Source organism: Anopheles gambiae, chromosome 2, assembly GCF_943734735.2.
Source record: "Anopheles gambiae chromosome 2, idAnoGambNW_F1_1, whole genome shotgun sequence".
Taxonomy (NCBI): Eukaryota; Metazoa; Arthropoda; class Insecta; order Diptera; family Culicidae; genus Anopheles; species Anopheles gambiae.
In genome coordinates, this window is record NC_064601.1 from 33,934,593 (window position 1) to 33,960,752 (window position 26,160).

The 26,160-nt window shown below is 42.3% G+C and overlaps 1 protein-coding gene across 4 annotated transcripts in view; it reads left to right on the top strand.

Moving 5' to 3' along the window:
* LOC1273907 (lachesin) overlaps positions 1 to 26,160 on the top strand; it is an 80,996-nt gene that overhangs the window by 7,217 nt on the left and 47,619 nt on the right. For 2 of the 4 annotated variants that reach the window (XM_061642840.1, XM_061642839.1), the window contains exons 2-4: positions 3,279 to 3,312; positions 3,659 to 4,472; positions 11,182 to 11,520. In XM_061642840.1, coding sequence (XP_061498824.1) covers positions 4,361 to 4,472; positions 11,182 to 11,520 — 451 coding nt within the window. In that variant the 5' untranslated portion in view covers positions 3,279 to 3,312; positions 3,659 to 4,360. Of the gene's footprint in view, positions 1 to 3,278; positions 4,473 to 11,181; positions 11,521 to 26,160 lie in introns of all 4 variants that reach the window. The other 2 variants (XM_061642838.1, XM_312941.5) reach the window with 1 other exon arrangement.

A 26,160-nucleotide genomic window follows, 5' to 3' on the forward strand; every position in this document is an offset into this window, starting at 1 on the left:
AAAGCTTCCCCCAATCACTGGGTTCGCGACCCCTGCGGGAGATGTGTATGAAGGTGTGCGTGATTTTGTTTTCTTTTTCTGTTCTGGCTTCTGTTCTGAGTACCTTAGTGTAGGTCGCGCTTTGTAACGCCTGAAAAAATGTGCTGCAGCAATGCGACCCATACTGCACCTGAGTTGCTGCAGTAAATGAGGCTCCCGGTTCGAGCTGCAATCGGGCGTTCGGGTTTTTCTTCATTCCCTCAAGCGGCCACTTTACTCGCTCCCTTTTTTTTATTTGTTCTCCTACCACCTGGCCGGACGGTTGAGTCAACTAGCGGAAGAACGGTGAGGGGAAATGAGGACGAGGGTGGAAAAAAGTAAATAAAACAGTTCGTTCCGATTCGAATGGTGGATGGCTTCCGGGTGGTCTGTGCTCTTGCTGCTGCTGTCCGCTGCCTGTTGGGTTTCTTTTATCTTGCTCGTTCCATTTTAACGGTTGCAATTTAAGGTTCGGTTCGGGCGAGTAAAAGAAACGCAATAGAAGCGCAAATAAAAGGCGCAAAGGAAAATGAAGAAAAAAAACACACCACACGGAAAGAAACAACTTTCATACACTTTCCACCCCTGGGGGTGACAAAACTTCAAACTCTTCGCGCTCGTCGTGCCCCTTCGTACACCATGACACTTTAAAAAAGACGAATGGGAAAGGTTATTTCGTGTTTTTGTCCCAAACCGTTGCAGCACTGTCAAGAGTGCCTACGGGTAGCTTCCGGTCGGACCGATAGAAGCAGCAACAGCACCCAGGCTTAGTTAGGAATTCGGAAATGAATCAGTTAGGTAAGGCACTCTCAGAGACGCAATTCATTCCTCGTACTCTGGAGCACGCCACGCCACACCGTGTTCCACTGTTGGAAACATTGAAATCGATCGAATGAAAAACGGCTGACCGGCTGAGGGCAGGAAACAATTTCCGGAACGCTAGTGCACTCCTTGCAAATGCTTTTTTTCGAAAAGATAATTTTCTCAAAAGCAAACCGAGAACGGACGGGTTCGTCGCTTGTGACGCGGACGCCACACACACCCCATTCACGTCCGTCGTGTTCCGTTCGCCGATGGTTGGTTGTTGACATTTGTGGAAGTTTGTTTGCCCGTTTGTTTGCGATCCGTCTGCAGGCGAACGGTACCGGTTTATGTAACGTTTTGTGAATGTTCGCTCACTGATTGAATCGGTTACAGCATGCCTCAGCATAGCGCTTGAAGCGGTATTGGTAGAGGTTAAAACTCCAATTGAACTACAGCGCACCCGTTCGTGCCTAATGTGCAGTGAAAGTCAATCCAAAACATCTAAGCACTGCAGGTGATGAGATATACCTCGAAGGTAATGGATAGGGGGTGAGGACACTCTGCCTTCGAGCACCAGTAAACTTTGACAAACTTTTGACGGCCGTGCTTAGCCGGTTCGTTTGCGATGAAGCGCCAAACCCCCTGGGAAGGTATTTTAAACGATTGGCTTTTGAGGCCAAAGACAAGCCACACCAAAGCCCGCCAGCCAGGCCGAAACAGCCGTTTGTTCCAGGGCAATGGAATGTAATTAAAACCGTTTAGTGTTAATTAAACCTGCTCGATCGATTGAACGGGAAGGAGCGTTGGGTTGTAAAATGAAATGTAACGAGACGCTGGCGAAGACCGGTGGGGTACACTTACGCACGATGAGCAAGCGGTAGAGTTTGCCGTGCGAAAAGGATTAGGCAACGAGTGGCCGGGCGTACCGGTGACTGGCCATGAACGGTGAAAGGCGCTCACGGTTCTAAAATTCTTGTGACAGCTGAAGCTCGTGGTATGTGCTTTGAAACTGTCACGCTCCTTCCCGCCCGTCCGTACGTTCGTTTTGCAGTAACTTTTCGGTCTCGTTTTCTTAATGAGAAGTCATCAGCGTGAGTGAAGCCAGAAGTTTCGAATACGGTGAAGCTGACGATGAGCGGATGCCGCGTTACGATGCTGCTAGTTGATGGTAATGATGGCAAATTTAGACGAACGGGATCGACCCTTCTCGGCAGATAATGTAATAATCCTATTAAGTGTGTTCAACGATGCCCAGCATGATGGTGTACTTTATCGAGGGTGAATCGGTTTGAACCGTGGTTGAAGGCAGTTCGTGCAGAAGTGGGTGTAATTATGATTTCAGTTGTTGCGTGATACTGTGGGAGTGTGTGTTTTGTGGCAACAGTGTGCAACAGTCAAATGCATTGTGAAAGAGGTACATCAAATAATACTTCAAGTGGTGACAAAATAAGTTCACCCTTGACTAGGTGGAGCATTACAAGTCGATGTAGATTCTGTAATTTCAATTTCACTTGATTTCGAACCTTATTGTAACGGTTTGGTTGATGTAAATTGTAAGCAAAAGCTACGTATGAATTTGAAAATTTTAGTAAAATAATAGCCATTGTACGGCTTGAAGATGGATTGTAGAGATTTTTAAGAATTTTCTCCGAAAATAATCTTTTTTAAAAATACAGGGACTGTTTTCAGTTTAATAAACGATAAGCAAATAAGTCGATCGTAAAATAATTTAAAGATTTACACATAAAAACTATTGGAAATTGGATACAAAAATTATGGTAGAAAATCACTCAAATAAGATCAAACGATTTGTTAGCCAATTCTTCACTATTTGTTTCCATTAATTCATGATATCGCCAAATGTATAACATAAGATTTTTGTTTTTTTTGCATGATATTGCAGAACTTCAAACCATTAGAAAGTACCTTTTTGTAAGGTAGTAAAATAACTTGGGCATTAGTCTTATCTTTATGCATGCTTTGGTTAAAGTCAGTGACTCATACATACCGTTGTTATTCGTAGCTAAATGGCCCATTCGTACCATATCACAACATGCAAAAGTACTTCAGATTTAGGAAGGATTGTCCCTAAGTCGAGTAGTATGAGATAAGCATGATCGGTTTTAGATCGACCATCATTTGACATCGGTTGCTACTAGCAGACAGCCTCCACTTTGCCTGCACTGTCTCAGGCCAGCACCATCCGATCCGCTGCGTGATGCGTTCGTGCGAATGCAGAACAGACAGTACGACCAAACCGTAATCCAATCGCCAGCACACAGAAGCCTCTTCATTCTGAATTGTGCGATGAAAAGTGATTTTTCGCGTAATGCTAAAGGATTAGCGAATCGGGGGCTGAATGAGCTTCGCGCACAAGGCAACTGCTTCACAGATAACGACCAACAGAGTGCATTGGGTCTTATTTTTCTTTCTTTTTCCTTCCATTTCTGTTCCAGGTGGTGCAGGCGTATACAAACACAGCCATCAGTGGTGAGTGGAGAAACGTGAGTGTTTCGATAAAAAAAAAAAACAAACAAACTTCTTCACAGTTAAGAGGGTTAAGAGGCGCACACCCAAGTGAAGCGAAATAAAGGAAGGAAATTTGCGAAAAAAAAAATCGTAACCCGCGCGTTACAGGTGTCGGAAATCGTGCGGTGTGTGAATCGGTGCCGTGTCAGTGTGTGTGTGTGTCTTTGGTTTTGTGTACACGATTGCCGTTTTTTTTGAAGGGCCTTGCCATTGAGTTCCGGTTAGAATTTGTTAATGTGAAAGATTCCATTTGAGTTGTTTTTCTTTTCCCTTTATCCGCATTTTCCCTTCATTTTCCGTGGATTAGTATGCGGGTTCGCGCACGTAGGTTGGCATGGCAGTGAAAAGGTGCGCCCATCGCTGGCAACAACCGGTCGTACGGGCATAATGGAGGGAACAGCGTGAAAAATCGCCGTGAGTGAAAAGTGTTGTTTATTTTATTCAAATCCGCCCATCTGACAGGGAGCAGGCGGGCTGGCGGTGCTGGAGTGAATCTAACGCGATGGCTTCGGAACCTTCGCACGGTCAGGTGGCTGTGGTGCTGTCGTCTTACTTTTCCTTTCAATCCGTAACGTAGTCCGATGGGAGGGCAGAACGGGAGCAGATCGAAACGACGCGACGCGATCCGATCGGTTTAAAGCGTGTTTGTGTGTGTGTGTGTGTAAGCCATTTTGCGGGCTTACGATTTCCGGTGCAGTGTCAAGTGGGGAAAGTCTTTTTACACATTTTTTTCCGTGAAATCAACAGTCATTGCTGCGCTGCACGGTACAGTGCAGACAGAGGGTGTGTGTGTGTGTGAGAGAGCGAGAAAGAGGGACCGGAGAAAATAAGGCACAGAGTGTAGTGCTTACCGGGACGATACGAAAAGAAATAAAAAAACTCCCCACTGCTGGCCCTTTCACCCGCGGCACCCGTAATCGGGCATAAGGTGGCTCGCAAAACCAGTGCTGAATGTGAAATCGGTTCTTTCCGGAGCAGAATTGAACGTGTCAGAGCGAAAGTCGATTCGATGCTTTTACGCCGTTCCCCGACAATGGAGACGGTTTGCATGCAAATTGTGCTCGTGCTGCTGCTGCTGATAGTTCACCGGCTGGATGGTTCGCTTTCACCGGCCCTGCAAGGTAAGTTGTTGCTGTTGTTCAGCCACCGTTGAGTCTTGTTGTTGTTGTTGTAAGATTGTAAGAAGTTGCAGGAAGGAGAAAGAGAAGGTGTATGCTGTAGCAGGGGTTTTAATTTAAATTCTTTCAAAGATGGTTCGATGTTGTAGTGTCGCAAACAGGGAATTTCTTCTCTGTAGCTAGATCTGTGGTGGATTGCGTTGTAAGGCAAGATTGAACATTCTCGAGAGATATTACATTTCTTTTGCTTAAAATGCCTTTTTAAGGTAAGAGGAAAAAGCTTGGAGTTATATTAAGAGGTTTCAAGTGTTTCAGGATAATATTTCAAGCCATCACACCAAAAAGCAAATTAGTTTTTAATATAAAATGTATTTTTTTAAACTTTTACACATTTTAAGAGGGTCATATGAGAAGCATTTATTTCTGAAACAAATAGAAAACACACCCAAATTTAATTCAATGAATAGCTAAACTTTTTTCACATAAATTATCAAGTAATTCACACAACCACAAAGACAGCTCTGCCAAGATAGCAATGGTGAATTTTATTTCTATTAAATTTGTCGCAAATTTATGTTATTTAGATTTATGTAACATTTATATTAAACAATGCAACAGATGCATGCCAAAAATATATTTATTAATTTCCAGTGACGAAAGAGTCCATAAGGATCAAAGCAACTTTCAATCCTTTGATAGACAGACAGACAGATAGACATATTGTCTTCGATTGAACTTCATTTCAAATTTACATTTGATTATCTAACGTTGTAAAAAGATAAAATAATCTGGCTTCGACCGCATTGCATTTGGGGAAGATAGTTTGTTTATTATATTGAATTCAATGTGAGTTGTGTGTGTGTCTACGCGCTGACCGTAGCTCGATCGTTCTCGAGAATGCTTTGATTTATAATGATCCATCATTCGCTCGATTACAGTAAAAAATCATTTGCATTTCTTCTTTAACCAATGAACACTTTGTAAAGCTTACACTTAGCAACAATGGTCAACATTTTAACAAGCTCGTTCCGGTTACTGTACATGTAAAAAAGGCCGAAGTGCGCTAGCTGCACATTGTATGGTTACAATATGGGCCTTGCGAATGAGAAGCACAAACTAACTTCTACCAACGACCGACGGCTTCTTGCAGACAACCTCAGTCGTTTCGTTTGCCAGCGAGACTTGTAAGCGACAAAGTGCCGAGTCGAGTTAGAAGTTGTCAAATTATAGAAAGATTACGCTTTTCCAAAGGACGATGCTGGCGAGCGTGTGCCGGTGGACGAATGTCGGTTGCATTCGTTACAAACACTGCCCAGCCGCAGTGCAGTGCAGCTTTGTTTGCGAGTGGTAAAGTTTCACAGTGCACATACATACATGCATACACACAGGCAGTTTTCCTTTGGTCGATTTACCCCGGCTGTGCCGTTTGCTGTGCGGGACCGTGTGGCAGTACATCCCACTGGCCATCCATTAAGTACCGAAAAGTGTACAACATGGGCAGCATATTCAGCACATGTAAGTGGACGGCTGGCCGAGTGGTAGGTACACGTTCGGTGTACACCACTGCTGCTCGCTACACTGGTCGGAGTGGCTCGGGAGAAACATTTCATTCATGTTTATTCTCCAATTAATTCATTAGCTTTATGGAGATGAAACACCAACAACACGGCAATGGTTCGGAGTCTGGTCGACTCCCCGGTGGTAAGAGCACTGTTTCGTGGCAACATGGGAAACATTTGCCACTGTTTTGAGTTGGCAGGAGCTGGAACAGGATATTGAAGCTGACACTGCTGCTGCACTGAAACCGAAGCATCTGCTCGAGCGTTTTGTAACACATTTAAAGAGAGCAAAACAATATGTTGTATGACGTTTTTGTAAACAAGATGCCAGTACAAATAGGTGGGCTTAAAACAGGCTGGAAATGAATGGAGGCTCTTTGTGAATAATGTGTTGTAATGTGATGTAAACTTTGATGGAAAATTGTTTGGCATCCTGTTATACTAGTTACAGAAACTGATCTCCTGTGAAAAAAAATCTCCTGTGAGTTGTAGTTTACTGTAGTTGTCACAGGACAAACATAAATGCTACAAATCGTCCTTTTTGTAATATTTGATGTGAAGAATCAAATAAATACTAATGTTTGCTCTTATGCAAGTTGATTTTTTGTTCTACAAATTAATTGATAATTTCAGGATGTTTTTAACTTGTATCCGTTTTAAATGATTATGTTCAATTAGATTTGAATGTTTTCCTCTATCAGATACTAGAAAATACAAAATTATTTGATTGCTCGCGTCAAATTAGAGACAACAAATTGACATATTCGGCCATTCATTGCATATTTATAGCCACTTAATAAGAACTCAAAACACACTGAAGACGTGTGTTTCAGTGACTTATTAATATAGCAAGAAGGTCAAGTCTTACGTATGGGGGCACAGTCCATTCGGGTCTTGAATCCATGACGGGCATATTTTTAGGTCGTACGCGTTGATGACTGTGCCACCAGACCGGCCTACTTAAGCATTCAAATGCAACAAGAAAAAAACATTGCTCAAAAAAGGAAAACAACCATGAACAACAATGGTACAGAGGACGGATCGTTAACTCGTGCGACTTAATAACATGCCCGTTATGGGATCGAGCCCCATACGGGCCGTCTCTCGTAGCAAGGACTGACTATTCGGTTGCTTGGTACAAAATAAGATGCCTCTACAGGCTGGCCTGACCGCATAGGACGTTACTCCAAATAGAAGAAGAAAAACCTACCAGCTTGATAATTTTACAGGCTCGATCGAATACGTTCCGTTTTATCTGGCACTATTATCCTGCATTTGTATTCCTTACCTATTGCATTATCAAACGCTTATCAATGAGTGCATACAAATGACACATGCTCACCTGGAACAGCGGACAGCAAATCTCAGATTACCAAATTTACCAAACTCCCTCGAACAAAGAATCCTTTGATGGTTACTTCACATTTACTACAAGCTATAAGGTATTGGAAGTTTTGTGAGCAGTAAGAAACATCGTTGGAATTATTGGATCATAAGCTGATAACCACCGGCGCTGGATTGAGGTGACTTTCACGTTTTACGATTGCTTCAGTTTTCACTGAGCCATTTTGAACATCAAACGCTGGCCCATCGGACCTAGCTAATCTGCATGCCTGGCCTGCCCACTTCTTTGTATGCAGTGATTTTATCTTGCCAAAAGCCTCGCTCTTCAGGTCGGACGAGTTAGGCTTCCCTTAGGCCCCAACGAAATGAAACGATAAAGAAAGTGGATTTTAACCTAGACTGGGAGGGAACCTCCATCGCCATGTAATTCGATAAACTTTCGCTCTATTTGGTGTTCGTTCTATTCTTTCTCACTGGCATTGAGGGTTTTGTACTTATCCATTTTTTCTGGTTTGCTCGCTACAGTCTACTCTTATTTGATATGGTCAGCTCAAAATCCTTCAGCTTTCGTTGCTTTTTAAATGCAACGAAGGCGTTCTTTCCTCGGTTTCATCCTTTCAGTTGTTCTCAGCGTTTTCTTTTTTCTTTTCATTTGGCTCAAAATAAGCCTGAAAACCTCGAAAAATGTAGTTGCGCTCCTGCACACCCGGTAGCCTCGCCCACAGCGGAAGCCATAGTCGGGCGGTTTTGTGTTTTAAAATTATTCATCAACTTCGGCCACCGGAAGTAACGGAACGATAAAGCCAGAGATAAATCTGGCAGCATTAGAGTGCTGCCCACCAGACCAGATAGCTCGCCAGGTCACCAGCCTGGCGGAATGGTTCTGCAAGCAATGGGCAGTTGCGAATGCGACGTTTGTGTGGAAAAAATACACCATAACCCAAGCGGTGAAAACTTTCATATGAATATGTTAAACGAATGTTACGGTATTTTCCGGTGCCCGGTCACCCCGGACCACAGGGCCAGTCACATGCCGTGCTATTACATTACGATGCTGGGTGGGATTGTGGTTCGGGGTTTTGACTCGGGCCAAAACTGCATAGAGCAAAAGGATTTGTAGATAAAATCCCAACTTTGCAATCAAACCCTTTTTTTTCGCCGAACGGATAAACCCTGAGGCGGAAAGGGATAAACTTCGACTATGGCTTCAATTAGCGTAGGTTGTGTGTGTGTGTGTGTGTATGTGTGTTGCTTTTGCTAGTCAAACAAGAGGGCAAGGTCTCACGGGGGAAAAGTTTTCTGCCGAAAAGCCTGCAATGAAATGTTTATAAATGAAGGTACAGTCAATACGGATCCGATAAGGTATAAAATGTAAAAATGAACTTTTGAAATATTAATACAAACAACCCATAAACGCGCAGATCCGTTTTGAACCCATTGTGTAAATAGCCTTATAATGGTTTAACGTTTCATTAAACAAAAATCCATGAAAGTAGATAAATCGATCAAAACACCAGAAATATATATATTTTGTAAATATTTTCTTTACATCTATATTTTTTATAGTTTGTTTTTCATAAAAAGTAAAATCATTATCTATAGCTAAAACATAAAATTTCAATGTCTTTATTAGTTCAATAAAAAAACTATTGAATATGCTGTATATTTTGTCTTTATATTTTTCTTCTTCTATTTGTCGCAACGTCCTACGCGGACATGCCGGCCTGTACAAGCTTTCGAGACTTAAATCCAATCTTTACTAGGGACAGTGGTCCATTCTAGTTTTGACCCCATGACGGGCATGTTATTGAGTCGTACAAGTCGACGACCGTACCACGGGACCGCATACCGCATTTTACGATCCTTTTTAACGTTATGTATTATGTTTCCGAAAACAACCATGCACCTCCATATTAACTTACTTGTTGCTTTGCTGATAACTTGTTTTGAATTATGAAGTTTGATTATGTTTATTCTTCATCAGATTGTAGCAATAATTTTCTTGTTATTTATTGTTTAAATAAAACAGATTATATCTTAATTTTTAAGCACCGCAGACCACATCTTCATAAGAGGTACATTCAGTTTTTAATATCTAAATTAGTAGGGGAAAGTAGGTAAAGACGGACACTGCAGGTAAGATGGACACTTCTCATAAATGCATAGAAAAGGTAATTTTCTAAAAAATCAACAATGCAGCATCCTTACTTAAAGTTAAACTACATATTTGAGAACATTTTTGGCATGATATATGCAAAATTGTTTAAATCCACGAAACAAATAAATTTTCAATGGTGTGCACCCTCGTGGATCTAATTTGACTATTGCGGATCTTAAGTTCTACAGCTTGTATTGTTTATATTTCTGTAAGTTTTATTTCATGAATGAGTTTTCGTGATCATTAATGAAAAAAACAGGCGAAGGAACGAAAATGAAAGCAATACAAAATATTGTTTTCTGGTGGTTTAAACATCCTGACACCAAAGCGAGAAAGACGGACACTTTGTTGTAGGGAAAGATGGACACCGAATTTATTGATTTATTTTACTTCTCATTTCAATTGGTGATGAATCGTTACCTTCAAATACCTTAAATAAGGTTATTCCGAAGCTATAAACCAATCAGCAACTAGAGAAAGTATTTAAATAAGAGAACAGAACAGCGAGAACACCGGTCAAAATAGAAACCATTCGAAATGCTATTACACGATAGGCGCTAATGAGGCACTTCACGAACCCCAATATCTTGTCATGAGAGGGACAACTTTAATTAACAAAATGAGGATACACTGAAATGAAATCGTTCAGGAATAGGTGAGAAATTCGATGGGAATACAAATATCAATTGTTGAATTTTGACATGGTGGAAAATGGCTTTGACTATAAACAAGTCTCTCAAAAAAATACTGTGTTCGTGGACTTTTCGCGGAGTAATTTCCTAAAAGGAAGTTCTAGACTGTTGTTCTATAAGCTAGAGCAACGTCAGCTGTTGGTGCGCGATTGTTCAATAATGCTTTAGATGCTGCATTCTACGATATATTACAAGCGCCGCTTACAATTTCTAAATTTATCGCTGAATGAATCGTCGTTGCAATTGGCCAAGCAATTGCAATTGGTTTATGAACGTAACAGGACGTGGAAAGGGATAGAATTTGTTAAAATACTGTAAAAATCTTAAATTTCCAACGTTTTCTAAAGAGGTCCTTCTTACCCTTCATGCTGTCCATCATTCCCATATCAGGTGTCCGTCTTACCCGAACATTTCAAAACTGCACGAAAAAAACACGTTTTTCATTCATGAAAAAACGCAAAAATCGATGAAAACTTAAAAGTTTCTACACATTTTCTGATAAAACATGAGTGTAAGATAATGTATGCACATTTTCATGGTCGTTGCACTCATATATCCCTAGATTTTTACAATTTCCCTTAACGTGTCCGTCTTTACCTACCTTCCCCTACTATCTTGTCAAGTTGATGTAAGGCGCACAGAACGAATACAATAGGATCGTAGATCGCAACTTCTGGTTCAAACGATCAAAGATAGCATTGAATACACGACACATGACAAGAAAAGGATCATAGGAGCCAAAAGACGAGCGGCGTTCCTCTACGTTAAATAATGGTCTTACACTGCCAGGGACAAGTTGCAATTATTAAAAGACTTGGACTAAGATTATTTTTTAAGTGTCATTTTTGATTTAAATTTAATGAACTTTATAAAGTAATTTCATCAAATATTTCGACAACAATATCGATCATCAAACGACCATTTTTAAAATTTTATCTCTTAAATGTTCTCCCTTCCAGACCTAAACCAATCACAGCAGCTACCAGTTGACCTAGAGCCCGAGTTCGAGGGTACGATACAAAACATCTCGTCCCCGACCGGGCGTGAAGCGATCCTGACCTGCTCGGTCAAGAACCTTGGCCGGTACAAGGTCGGCTGGCTGCGAGCATCTGACCAAACCGTGCTAGCGTTGCAGGGTCGCGTCGTAACGCACAACTCACGCATCAGCGTCGTACACGAGGACTTTCGCACGTGGCGGTTGCGTATTCGACAGTTGCGCGAATCCGACCGAGGCTGCTACATGTGTCAGATAAATGCCAGCCCGATGAAGAAGCAGATCGGCTGCATCGATGTGCAAGGTGAGTATGGGGTTTCTGTTCATGGTTGCGTCCTCTCCCGTGTCGCTCTCTACACCAAACACAAACACTCCATACAGTGAACCGCATTCGCGCATTTAAAGGTAAGCTGTGTGGCATTTTATCGCTTTCTTAGCTAGCAAATATGCAGCAAATATGTGGAGTGGAAACACAAGAGCAGGACAAAAAAAAGAAGAACATCACAAGAACCCTCCCTCCTCTCCACTTCTTTCTCTAACTCTCTTTTAGTTGAACTTGTGCACCGTGCCGATCGGTACTCAAACACTGAAGCGGCATTTCAAGAGCATTTTCCTGTATGTGTACCAATATGGCGCATTTTTCCGAATGCCATCAGTACGCTGCGTCCCATGCGCCCATGCGAACATTTGCGCTCAGCATGCGTGACTCTGTGAGGCACAAAATTAAATTAAATATTGACCGAACGCCATTGTGAGTGTGCAGGTTAGTTTGAAGTATCCTTCACGCGCGCCTACATTCCTATATGCGTGCGCGCGTGCTTGTATGCGGGGGAATGTGTGTTTTTGGAAAAGTTTTTCAGTCCCTTTCGAGCGCGGTGAAACGGCGGCAGCGGGGACGTGTGCAAAGGTGCGGAAGGAACTATGTTTTTAATTAAAATTGTATTATCCGATCGGGTCGGATCGAACGCGAAAACTTCGATTGATGGAATCGTTGCTAGCGAAGGACTTCCGTTCGTGGGGAATGGCGAAAGGGTAATTGGTTGGGTAGACAAAAAGGAAGTATGTTAAATTTAGGCATATTGGCATCGATTCAATCCCCGCCCGATAAGGGAGGTGGAATTTGGGGACAGAATGTATGTGTGTATGTGAGAGTGTGGAGAGTTCTACTGCTTTTGTTGGAAGGTACGGAGAAACGTTGCAAAAACGTTCGCCGGCGCATTTACGCCAGCAAAACAGGGATGAGCAAGTTTGGCCGCAACAGCATTTGGATTAAATGTTAAATCTAAAAGAATATTAGTTACACTATTTGGTTATTTATGTCAAGGATAGAAATTTTTTAAATATATTTATTTATTACATACGCATTGATGGTGAAAATACGAATACTAAAGATCGAACGAGTTTAATGAGGTTAGAAGCAATGAAGCTAATGGTATTTGGTATCTGTAATGAAAAAACAATGTATAAAATAATATTGAAAAATAAGAACTTAAACTAAAATAAAACATATAAATTATGTAAGCATCCAATAAATTAATTTTTTTTAGTTAATTATTATTATTATTATTTATTTTTTCATTGTTTTCTATTTTTAATAACAATATTGTGGAGCTCTGATTGATATTAGACCTTTAGTGCCTTTTACACAATATACTGGATAAATTTAACAGTTTACACGTCATGATATAGATCATGTTTCTGCCATCGCGTTAGAGTGGAGTTCTTCTGCAGGGAAACTTTTAATAAATTAAATTAAAAGCATGTATTTGTTTCTCTTTATTAACAACTGATTGTCCATCCCTGGAATAAAGTTATCGTACGCACTTATCCCTTTAGTGGTGTGCAGCGAAACATAAAGCATTTTTCCGTCCCCCGGACACACCGATCGCTTCCCCCTGGGCAAGGATTCGATTTTGCAACGTCCGACCTGATAATGACGGTGGGCGACGGTGACCCATTGACGTTAATATGGGCCCGCTCCAGCTTCCCCCGATACGCTTCCAGCTTCACCATCGCCGACACTTTCTATACTGTCCCCTGTCTGGGGATGAAAATTTGCGAATTGCAAAATCAATATTGAATATATGATTGGAATTTAGGGATACAATTTTCCGAACGCCGCACGTACGGTGTCCTTCGCCCGATTTGGCGGAACAGTCCGACCGTCGGCAGTCTGTCATGCTGGCAACGCTCTCGCTCCTCTCACGCTGTCTCTCGGGAAAACCGACAGGCCGGAACGGAACGGTGACGTACAGCGGTAGATAATGCACCTCACTTGTGCCCAATTTTACGGACCCTCCGTCCGCCTCAAACGCCTCATCGTGTTCGGGGAAACACAGCCCTCGCGGAATCAAACACACGGTGAACGGTTTTGTTGTGCGTAGACGAAAGATGATGGATAAAGTTTTCGATTTAGTTTCACGAAGCAATTCGAACAATACATTTCTTCAATCACACACACACACACACACACACACACACACAAACACACACACATACACAAACATTCACACAGATACTGGAGGGTGTATGTGAGCAAAGTTCACCAGATCTCAACGAATGTCTTGCGAAGGAATCTATCCACCGACCCTCATGTTCTTTTCGTCAAAAATCCTGTGAACGAGCGTGTGGCGTACCGTGTGAAGAATGAAGGTTCTTTCCACTTGATACTAACTGTGTTCGATTGCATTATCAAATCCCGGGAAGCAGTGCCGTGCGCTAGCACAAAGAAGGGCATTTCATCGGAAGAATCAGTACAATATGAGAAATGCTTGTTATAAGATTCGGTGCGCACTTGGCGTGGAGCTCAATATCGACGCCGGTGTGCACTGTCGGTGAGCGGGGCTTTTGGATTGGTTTTGGGATCTATTCTTATAGAATAATGGCCGTAGAACGATTGTTCGATTATGTATACGAGCATAGTGCGCTACGGTTGATAGGAATCGTGATGAACTGATCGCTGATATATTATTTGCCTCGAATAATAACGAAAAAAGTGCAAAAAAAAGTATAATCCTTAGCTGCTAGCGTTGTTGACATCTTTTGAACAGCTGCAAACCGTACGATTAAATATAGAATAGTCTACGAGTAAAGTGTGATTTTTATAACTCGTGTGCGTACATAATAGTATAAAAACAATTATATCGATTTTACATCGCCTTACTTATCTTTGTACAAGATGGAATGACAAAGGATAAAAACTCCCTTTTTCTATTATTTTAATATTTTCATATAATAATTCAAGTTATTCTTTCGCTGAGCTTCTACTTGCATTGTTTTCCTTTCCTTTAACGTATTGAAATCAAACAATAATAAATTATCATACACTTTACTTATACCCTACCTCAAACTAATTCACGTATTTCTGTAAGTAAACAATTAGTCCCAATAAAGCTTCATTTGGTAGTAATAACTTGTCCTGGGTACTTTCCTCTAGGCGAAAAAAACTCTTCCCAATGTACGATGATTCCCGTCAAATGGAACAAATAGAGCATTAATAAAGTAATTCTTCCACCCGAGAATGTGCTTCGATTGCTTCCGTTCCTTAATTCTTCTTTTTCTTTTGTGCGGCTGCTCACCGACCCAAAACGGCATGGACAATGTTGCTAATGAATTATTCAAAGCCCTAACTAACCGCAAACGGTCACCACCGCCATCGGAAGAAATGAGCGTGAAAGCGAACCGCAAACGAAGCATTAGAAGCATACCCTTAATGTAAAAAGCACGTTACATTGCTGCTGCAGTAACCTGCCACATTGATCGACATTCCGTTTGGGTTGGTGGTTTGCTTGCGATGCCCACTCGTCGTTTCACTTCGTACGGCCCAGGAGTAGCAAAGTTGTACCAGTCGCTTCATTAATGCCGTTCCGCAATCACCTGCCGCAGCGTCAAACTCTGCTCTTGTGAGAAAGAAAATGAAATTTTGAGCTTGCTTTTTTTGTTGTTTTGTTTTACTGTTTTAGTGTGTGAGAGTGTTCGATAAACGCAACCTTCTCGGTTTCGAAGCATCGGCAGTGTGAAAGGACAACTTAATTATCGAGACGCAAAAGTCGGACGTAGCGGTATGCCACGTGTTGCCGCTGACAAAGCTGACTTTCTTAACTCACTCCTGCCCGCCTTTAGGGTAAGGGTTCGTCCCTATAAAGCAGCCAGTTTCGCTTGCTCGTCTTGTTTGTGATATCAACCAAGTGCGAGGAGGGAGCTAAAGTTACCGGCTTAGCACCGTATATCGTGATTAGCGCTTTCTAAAAAAAGAAAGAAGCGATGGCAAAAAAAGAAAACTATGTCACAAGAATCTGCTTTGGGGCAACACGTTCCCGGCACGGACGGGGGAAAGAGTATTATTTTGTGAAATGGTTAGTCTGCGTCAACTGGCGGAAAATTTACCCTTCCAGCGGGACCCAGCTTGGAACGAGATTTTCGGAAGGATTTGTGTTTGTGTGTGTCTTGGGCATCGTTTACAGACTCAAATTCTCTGGAAACGAACACAATCTCAACATCGAAACAAAATAGTGAATGATCTTCTACATGGAATGCCATTTAATTAACACGTTCCTGCAGGGTTTGTTGACGTTTGCATCAATTGTTGTTTCGCTCATTCTGTTGTTTTGCACCTTGGCTGACCTTTCTTCCGATCCGATAAAAATGTTTTAGAGCTTTTACGATATCTGATACAGATTGAGCCGATGCCGATATATGAGTCTCCAGCAAACAGGTACTTTGTCTTCGTCGCATTGATTCTCAATCCAATTCTAGCTGCTCCGAGTTTGAGTCGGTTGTACGCCTCACACACCTTCAACTGTTGTCTTACCGGTGATGTCGATATCATACGCGAAGTCAAGAAATATGAGAGACCGATAGAGGATCGTGCCACGGATGCCGTTGTCTAGCCCCACGCTTCGAATGACACCTTCTAGGGCAATGTTAAAGAGTAGACAGGAGAGTCCATCACCTTGCCTCAGACCCCTGTGAGATTCGAACGATTTCGACATCATGTTTGGTACTCTCAACTTGCACAACACCCCGTTCATAGTGGCCTCTAACCGCCATATTAACTTCCCAGTGAAGTGGTAGTGGTACCGCTGCATGATGTTCCATAGCTCATTCCGGTCTATAGTTTCGTGGTGTGTAGGGGTCTGGCGCTCTCGGCACTTCTGGAGTATCTGCTGTAGAGTAAACATTTGGTCGGTGGTGGATGTGCCTTCAACAAACTCTGCTTGGTAGCTGCCGACGAAATTTGTAGCAAGGGGCTCATAACAGGATCTGGGACATGATCTTGACATCCAGCCTCCACTCCTCCGGTAGTTCCTCCTGCTCAGCTGATGCATTTCGACGGTAAGTCCCTCCGGTCCTATCTTGAAGAGCTCGGCCGCCAGCCGGTCGCTGCCAGCAGACTTATTACTCTAAATTTGCTCGATGGCGCTGACAATCTCATCCAGAGGTGGCGGGGGCACCTCTTCGACTGCATCAATGCTGTCGCTGTTGCTGCTGTGCTGTTGCTAAGGTGGTTGCCTTGTACTGCCACTTCAACCAGCCTTTCTTGTCTCTGCTCCATTCAGGTGTCTTTCGAAGTAGCACTTGCACCTTTCGATAACCTTCCACTCCGAGTACCTTCCTGGTTTGGTGTTTTCTGAGTTGTCTATAGTTCTCCACGTTCTGACGGGGTTTCATGCCGTACCATGCGGGCACGTGCTGCATTCTTCTCGGATAGTGCTCGTCTGCGCTCTTCGTCGAACCATTTCATGCGCTCTCCACGTGGTAAGCGGCAAATCTTTAGTTTGGCTGCTGTGTTCCTGCATACGTCAGTAGTCTACAAGGGGCATCGCGGCGGTTCTGTTTTTGACTGGAGGCGCGGTCCCCGGTCACGTAGTGTGTTGGCCAATCCGTCGAACTCCGTCTCTAGCTGCGTATATGAGAGCTACTTTTCGTTATTGGTGCATCCAAGGTGCAAAGAAGTGCTACAATCTCGACACCGTGGGTTCCAATGAAAGAGTTCTGCAGTTTAACGTTCCACGTTTCAATCGTAAGTCCTTTTCATAGCGAGACACTGTCAAGTAGCGTCTTGAAGATCAATCATCTGACCCCTCTCAATTTAGCCATGCAATCCATCCACCCAAGGCGTTGGGTTTCCCCGTATACCCTTACATGGATAATTGAGAGTATTGAGTATTGGGTAGGAACAAAGGATTAAGCAGTACGCAAACTAAGCGGCCGCGTGGGACCCATACGTCTCGAGGGGGCCCGAAAAAAAAACCCACCCCCTGCTCGCAAGTAACTTTGCAATCTTTCTCTCGCATAGAATTTCTCATAAAACTTCCTGCTCGATACATCAGAAAGGCTTAATCCGCCAAAGGTTATATAGGTTTCGGTTCCATTCCCGTATCAACGAAGTATTGCTACACCACGGTCACTAGAACCGTTGCGTCACATATTCGATATAAGTGATGGTATTGCTTTTAGGCTTCATGTTAAATGCAATAATAACGAATTAATAATGACTGCGTGGCGAGCACGTTGTTATTACGGCATTACCTCGTCCAACTCGGCAGTACGCAAACATCATGCGTCCGGTAAGGTTTGTGCCGATTTTGTTACTGATTATCTTGGATGCAAACGTATTCGCCCAGTGGTTTGCCAGTTTTTCCAATTGCAACAACGTCCAAAAAAGCTGCAGCTGGTACTGTGATCAAAACTTACCGCTAGTAAACCGTACCGCCAGTGGAGCCTTTGACACTGAGTTTCTATCATCGATCGTATATCAACCCTTTGTGCGGAAGTACAACAAGCGACTCTCCATCTTTACCATTCCCGACATTCAGCCGCACTGTATGGAGCTGTCGCTGCACTGTTCGTCAGCTTTACCGCCCAGTACGCAGACAAAAGGTTCAAAAAAACGTGTGCTGCTGCTCAACATGCGATGTGATCATTTCAGCGTCTCGTATGTAGCCAAATTCTCGAAGGTGGGTAATTGTTACGAGGTTTTTCTCGACCAAATGGAACAGCATTCGTTGATGAACCTACCGGCATGCTTGGTGCCGTACAGTCATCAGTTTCAGCTGGAAGGTGATGGTTACAACTATTTGCTACTGTCGCAATGTCTGAATGTAGTGAAGGATCAAAAGATTGGCAATGTGGCATACTGGTTGTTTGTGAACAGACGCAACACACCGGAACAGAACCGGAAGATTGTACAGCAGCTTCCATTACCAGCGACGGCGATAGATCAACTGTTCGTGCACGGCGGGAATGCTAGAAAAAAGGAACCCTGTCGGTGCCATGAGGTTGAGAGTACCTTCCGTTCGATTAAGCGTTGCCAAATGCCATTCGGTGCAACCATTTCCAAACACGCACACAAGCAAAATCCGACATCATTAAACACGGAGGAATCTGAGCTACCAGAAACAACGAGCTACGTTCAGCTGACGGTCGAAGTAATGCTGATCATATTCCTGTTGCTAGTTGTTTCGTGCTCATTAGGAGTGCTGGTTTGCGTCGTGTATCTACATTTCCGTACTCACCTGGAAGAGCTTCTATAAGATCAATAAAATGTGGAATTCATTGTTATTTTTAATTTACCATTGTTTGGTAGTCGTGCTGTTCTTTTCCATTATTCAATTCAGGTAGGTAATTGGTTTGGGTGGATCCATATTTATCTTTTATCTTCTTCTTTAGTACAAACCCTAGCAACGACTTATGGTGCGTTACTGCAGGGCTTCTTGGACAGTTTGGCTTGAAAGGCAAACACGGTTGCAGCGTGTGCAATCTATGAAACAGAAGATCAAGCCCGTTTACTAGACTAGTTTGATCAGCTTGCTGTATCTCTCTTTTTAATTGAACATTTTCTTGCTCGCGTAGTATCACTAGCACACTTTCTCTCTTTGTCTACTTATCCTCTGCTCTGCCATTATTTTATTTCGCATGCACGTACAAGTAGTCCCCGAGATACGCGGTCCCGCTTATACGCGGATTAGGAGATACGCGGTTTTCAGAATATGGTGTCCTTCACAATTCTAGTCAGATTTTTGTATGGAGTTTGACAGTTGGAGGCTGAAATCATGTAAACAATCCATACAAAACCTCACAAAAAACTAGCTTGCGATTTTCAGTCTAGGTTATTCTAGCCTAAAAGCTAGAATTAGATTCGAGTACCTGCTCGAAAACACGGTGTTGTTTACATTTATCCCAAGGTGGATTAAAGAAATCAGGTGATGGAATCCAGAATCAAAGTGCATGTAGTCGAAGTGGTCTCATAGCATGTTTTTATAAACAAATTTGAATATCACTTTTTGACAAGATGGGTGAAAACTTTTGTTCAAACAAGCTTTCTGGAGGCTTGACGAATACTCAAAACACTCTTAAAATCTTCATTAAGAAGCAGAAGCGATAAAATCAGCCTTCTAAAGTCATACACCTTAGGATAAGCACACCTGTATATTATACTCAATTAGATAGCTGCTCGAAAACTGCTATACAATGCATACAGCTGACAGGCTGAAATTTCAGCCTACGAATCAAAGTCTTTGAAAGAGAACAGGTCGAAGCGTTTAGAGTAAATTGACAGAAAGCCATGGGAAAATTTTGACAGTTAAATTGAACATTGTTTATGTTTAGCGATGGACGTTGCTATGGAATGAATAAGAGTTTTGTTCAACATTTTGCACTCATTTCCTATTAGAATATTACAAGAGGTAGAATCGAGTTAGAATATTACATGGCTGATACAATCCAAGGATCTCTTTTATCATTCGTCGCCGGGTTATAAGCAGAAGACGGTATGCATATTGTACTTGTGTGTGCCGATTCGATATTTCATTTTACTCTCAGTGTTTAATTGAAGGTAAATAGGACTTCTGTTACCCAGTTGGAACATGTAAAGTGCTATTTTATGCCTGTTAAACGTTTCGTTCTTCCAGCAGGACCGTTGCAAACATTAGTGATTCATGAGTGAAACATGAGTTTTTGTAAACACTTTTTTATGAAACTGTCAAAAGCGAGCTGAAAATGGCAACCTAGCAACGGGCTTTGCATTGATTTGTTCTCCTTAATAGATCTTGCTACGAATTTCAAACGGAATGGCCCCTATGACAGTTCTTTGAGTAAATTGTATTGATTTGACACATCAATTGTCAATTGCAAAATAATGCATGGTAAAAATTATTCAAAAAGGTACAACACTGTTATCACCATTAAAAATCATATCAAAGAATTAATTTAGAGGCTAACAATTCTACAGTTTGCATTACATGTAAAATTATATGAAAATTAGCTGTTATTTGGCTGGAAACTGCGAGATTCGACTTACGTAGAAATTCAAGATACGCGATTGCATCTCGGTCTCCATTAATAGCGTACCTCGGGGTCAACCTTTACTGGCTGTTCTATATTTTGTTTCTCTCTCAAAGCCCGGTGCTAGGTTGCAAGATGAATTTAAAAGATCAGGTGGTGGAATTTAGAGCATTTTGACATTTCGTCAGTTATCGTTTGATCCCCAGGATTCAAACTTTGTATACGTTTTTTTTTTAATTGGTTCAATTAATGTTTCTACCAAATTTTTCGATTAAATTAACTTTAAAAATATATTTTGGGCTTTGCAAGTTCTTGTTTATTGTTTTTCTTGTTTGGAGTAAAACATAGCTTGAATATTAGATTTCGTGAATTTATTGTATAATTGTATAATTCATTGTGTAATTCGACATGTTTGAGGACAAAAACTAAGAAATCATTAATTTTTCTTATTTTCACATTTATTCCTTATTATCTACGAGACGCATGTACAATCCCAAATTTCCGATCGAGGCAAAAAATAAATAAAAACAATAAACTGTCGCGATAAGTAAACTGTGCGCGAAGCTAGCCTCGCGACGCGTTTCTTTACAGAGGCGCAGGTCACGCCGACTAAAGACCAATAATACTCATTGTGAAATGACAAATTTTATTGAAACTAATTCATATCTTATTATTGCTGACCGATCGCGGTCAGCAATTCTTCGGTCGTCCGTTGGCGACCGATCGCGGTCTGCAGTTCTAATTATTGCTGACCGATCGCGTCAGCAGTTCTTCGGTCCTCCGTTGGCGACCGATCGCGGTCAGCAGTTCTTATTCTTATTGTACCGTTGCACCGTCCGTCCGACAGGCTGTGTTTTGATGCTATATTTCATTGAAAATTAATCAGAATATGGCTTTTTGTACAACAAAAGAAAGGAATTTAAATACCACAACTGTTTAGATTATAAAACGTATCAGAATAATATATTGAATGCATTTCATTGTGATTACCCGCTATGTTCATCGTGAAAAACTATGGCCTGAGGGGAATCACAGGCATTTTGCATTTTGTTTTCGGGCGTTGACCTGTGGTAAGAGCGTAAGGCGGCACTCTGGCACCAATCGAACACGACATCCGACTAGAACAAACCCATATAATCATATGGTGGTGCACTGTCAGACACAAAAAAACAAACAAGACAAACATGTCAAATCTCATACATTTTTCATGTTCGATGTCGTGTTCGATTGGTGCTAGAGCGCCGGGTAACTGCCACGGTAAGTCCAGGTGTCGGTACGGCTGTCCACAACACATTTAATCCATTATTTCATTATGGTTTAAAGTTTAAATAGCTGGTGAATTTAATATCCTTTGTTTTGGTGTATGATAAGACTACTAAGATAGTATGATAAGACTATTATAAAAAATCACTATAAGAAAGATTCCATTTGTGAAATTTCTTGCTTCCAATCATTCATGGGAAAAAGACAAGTAATTGCAGTTTACTCAGAAAGGTTGATAGTCCCTTACATTGTTTGCCATTCTTTGATCACGAATCACTACCGTTTGCAACAATCTTGTGAAGCTTAACAGAAAAGCATATGTTCTATCAGGGCAAAAGAAATCCTGTTTCTTCCTGAAGAAAGAAATTTTTATTTAGACACTGAGAGTAACATGAAACAACTAATGCAATCTAATGAGTTCAAAATAGTAAAAAAAAGACTCCCATTCGCTCCATAGCAACGTCCATTGCTAAACAATAAACAATGTTTAATTTAACTGTCAACATTTTCCCATGACTTTCTGTCAACTTGCTCTAAACGCATCAACCTGTTCTCTTTCATGGACCTTTCATGGATCTCAATTATGAATATCTCATCTCTATCTCAACAGTAAATTTTAGAATGGAATATAGAGGGACAAGCAATTTAAATGATAGTAAGAATGCGATATATCCCAGAATATAAAAAGAGATTATGGGGGTACACGAAAGTAGATAAGTCTTGAACACAGCTCTGTCATAAGTCTTGAAAGCCTTTTATAGGCCGGCATGTCGGCATAGAACGTTACGCCAAAAGGAAGATTTTTTTTTAATACAAACTGATTTCAGGATTGTACCTTGATGATAATAAGAACTAAATAGATATATTATTGTTGAAGACTTAAACTAAGAAACGGGAACCGTGAAGCAGTATGAGTAAATACTCCTAATTAAAGGAAATTTTATACGCCTTGTTTTTTGCCATACGCTCAAAGATCATATGCCAGATGGCACCACCATACGAAAGATAAAAAGGAAAAGACATTCAAAATGAGATAGTTAGTTGACCGATTTTAAGGTTAATAAGCGACAAGCTATGGCCGTGTCCCGTGGTACAGTCGGCAACTCGTACGACTTAATAACATGCCCGTCATGGATTCATGCCCCGAATGAGCCATGCTTTCATACGTAGTACTGACTGAACCTGCTATGTCTCTCTCTCTCTTTCTCTCTCTCTCTCTCTCTTTCTCTCTCTCTCTTTCTCTCTCTCTCTTGTTGGCCTGCTCACGATAGAGCCCGTCGATGTGACATGGTCCGGTCAACAATCATTCTCCAGGATGCTCATTGTCCCTGGCTGCAGCCTCCCATCCATGTAGACACCCGATCTCCTATAGGTCTAGCTTCACCTGGCCCAATCATCGAGTTCGCTGTGTTCCCCTCCGCTTTATACCGAACTGGGGGTCGCTGTCGAACACCTTCTTGGTGGTGCATGACATGCCCCAGCCTTCGCCACCGTCAGGATGCTCGGTCCGCCGAACAGCTCAGCAAGCTCGTGGTTCGTCCTTCTCCTCCACGCTCCATGCTCGAACACACCGCCAAAGATGGTCCAGAGGATGCGCCGCTCGAACAAGCCCACAGCGTCTCCATCCTCCATTCGAATGGTCCAAGAAGCATGTCCATGGTGGACCACCGGGCGAATCAATGTGCGATAATTCTCAAATTTCGTGCGGTCTTCTTGATCTCAGCTGTCGGTGAAACCCATAGTATGCACGATATCCCTGTACAATGCGTCTTCGGATTTCGCTGCATTGTGTTGTAAAAAAACTTAAAGGCGTTTTTCAATATCTGATCAAGAAATTGACCAAGGCTGATACCTACGCGCAGGCTTTATGTGTTTTATATGAATATATATGAATATATGAATTTTCATGATCCTGGGAAACATAGAAAGGGGGAGATAAAGCTGGGAAACATAAAGATAGTTATGATTGCACGCAGTAATCATAGTTTAAATCGCTGGGGGTTTCGTACTGTGTTTTAATTGCTAGAACGTGCAAGTCAAGAAGAACCATGCGTGGATGCGTGACATATTTCTAGACTTATCAGGCCGGTGTAAGTTTGTCAGGGATATACACTTGAAAAGGGTAACAAGCGTTTTGAGCGATTTTCTCATTTAAAATTCAAAAATACTATCCGTTAAGTTTAGAAAATGTGATCGTCGTGGCGATTGCTTGTAAAGAGAAATTGAATTAAATGAAATTCATAACATAAAGGTGTCGCGTTTGCAAAAGATGTCGTTTTTCAAAGCAACAACTGGTGTCGCCCGGCCTCCGTCGTGCACCGACCAGCCGCGAAGGTGACTGGTCCTGGCGATGCCGTCGGCTTCCGTGCCCACTGCCTTCCCATGCTGTCGAAGCGGATGGACGAAGCGGACCCGTCGACCACGGTCTTGCCCCAAGTGCCTCCCTCCCACAGCGTCTTCACCGACAGAGATTCGCGCCTCACGGCTGCCTTCCAGCTAGTTGCCCCAAGCTTGCGGGGGCCTATGCGGACGGAAGGGGAATCCTGCCAATGTCGAACACTTTGGTCAGTTGACACGAGGGAACGAGCCCGGGTAGTAAAGGAGAGGATGGTGACCACGCCTTCTCGCCAAGTAGTGTCCAGTCAAGATTGCCTTGGGTAGGGTCTCGAAAGGAGTACAGGGCTTGTGTGGAACGGATCTAAATACTTTCGGAATAATCGGAAGTAATAATCTCTTGCACAAAATTTATCCTTTTGCTGCTAACTATTTTATTTTTCTTCCACTGGAGTCGTTTACAAGCAACATGGTGCACTAGCGATTGCCTAGAGCATTTTCCGCGAAAATATAATTATATTTAGTAGAGCCGTTTTTCCCGTATTTTAGTGTAATCCTGTTCTGGAACGTAACGACGAAAATAGTAATCGCTACGCGGAATCGAACCAGGGTTCCTGTGCGCAAGTTCGTCAACTTGCGCTTGTTGCCGCGCAGCACTGATGCATATGTTCCGCAAGGAAACAGTTTTGTCGGCTTAGTAGTAGTGGTACTACTAAGCTCCGCCTACGCTCACCGTAGCCTACGCATACGCTCACTGTGTTACTCACGTAGCCTACGCATACGCTCACTGGTACTCACGTCGCGTGAGCGACAACTGGAGTATCTGGTGTGGAGTAAACATTTGGTCTTTGGTGAATTTGCGTCCAACAATCCCAGCTTGATAGCTGCCGACGAAATTTGTAGTACAGGACTCATGTCTGCAGAACAGGATCTGGTTCAGGATCTTGACATCCAGCCTCTACTCCTCCGGTAGTTCCTCCTGTTCCCAGATTTTCACGATCAGAAGATGCATTTCGATGGTAAGCCTCTCCGGCCCTATCTTCAAGAGCTCGGTCGCTGCCATCAGACTCTTAATCCCATTCAGAGGTAGCACCTCGTCGTCTGCACCATTGCTGTCGCTGTTGTTGTTGCTGTGCGTTACCTTGTTCTGTCACTTGCACCAGCCTTTCTTGTCTCTGCTCCATTCAGATGTCCTTCGAAGTAGCACTTCCACCTTTCGATCACCTCCCACTCGTCCATCAGGAGATTTCCTTCCGTATCTCGGCACATTGCAATTTTAGGAGCAAACCCGCTCCGTCTCTTCGTGCTATATGTAATCAATAAATAAGTCAATGGAATCCAAGCTCACTAGTGGTACAGCCAAGCTTGGACCGACAACAGTTGTTGTGCCTAAGATGAAAAAGAAGCGAAAAGCGATAAGGATCAAGGCAGATCGAGAATATGTACTATCAGGCAGTGGCACAATCGTGAAAAACTACATCAATTTTTAAACTGGTTAGTGAAAATTACTATTTACATATATGTGGAGTTTTTTATTCGGTTTAGACAAATAACGCTTTATTTAGATTTCAGTTCACAACATGTTATTCGCTTCGCGGTCCGAATTCAACTCCTCGCACTTAACCCGCGCTCCCGATTTTAAAGCTGCGCGTTCTCTCTCTCGCTACTCGTTCCTAGTTCGCTCTCGTTCTCCTGATCTCGCTATCGTTATTTCTCTCTCTCACTACCACTAGCGCTTTTCCTTTCTTACATTCGGCCGTCCTACCCTATCTTCAGCCCCTGAAGTTTTTCTTCCAATTCATTTTATTCATTTTCCGATTCTGCTTCATCTTCCGAAAATACTTTGTCGTTACTGATGGCAAACGACCATAACTTCATGTTGTCGCAACTTGTTGTTGTTATGTTCGGTCCCTCGCAATTGGCTGCCCTTTTAACCTTGTATCGTCCGTTACGATTAATTTTAATAACTTCATACGGTCCCAAAAATTCGCTAGCAAGCTTTCTTCCGGCTACAAATTGTGTTCTTTTGATGGCTACCAAATCTCCTACCACGTACGCATAT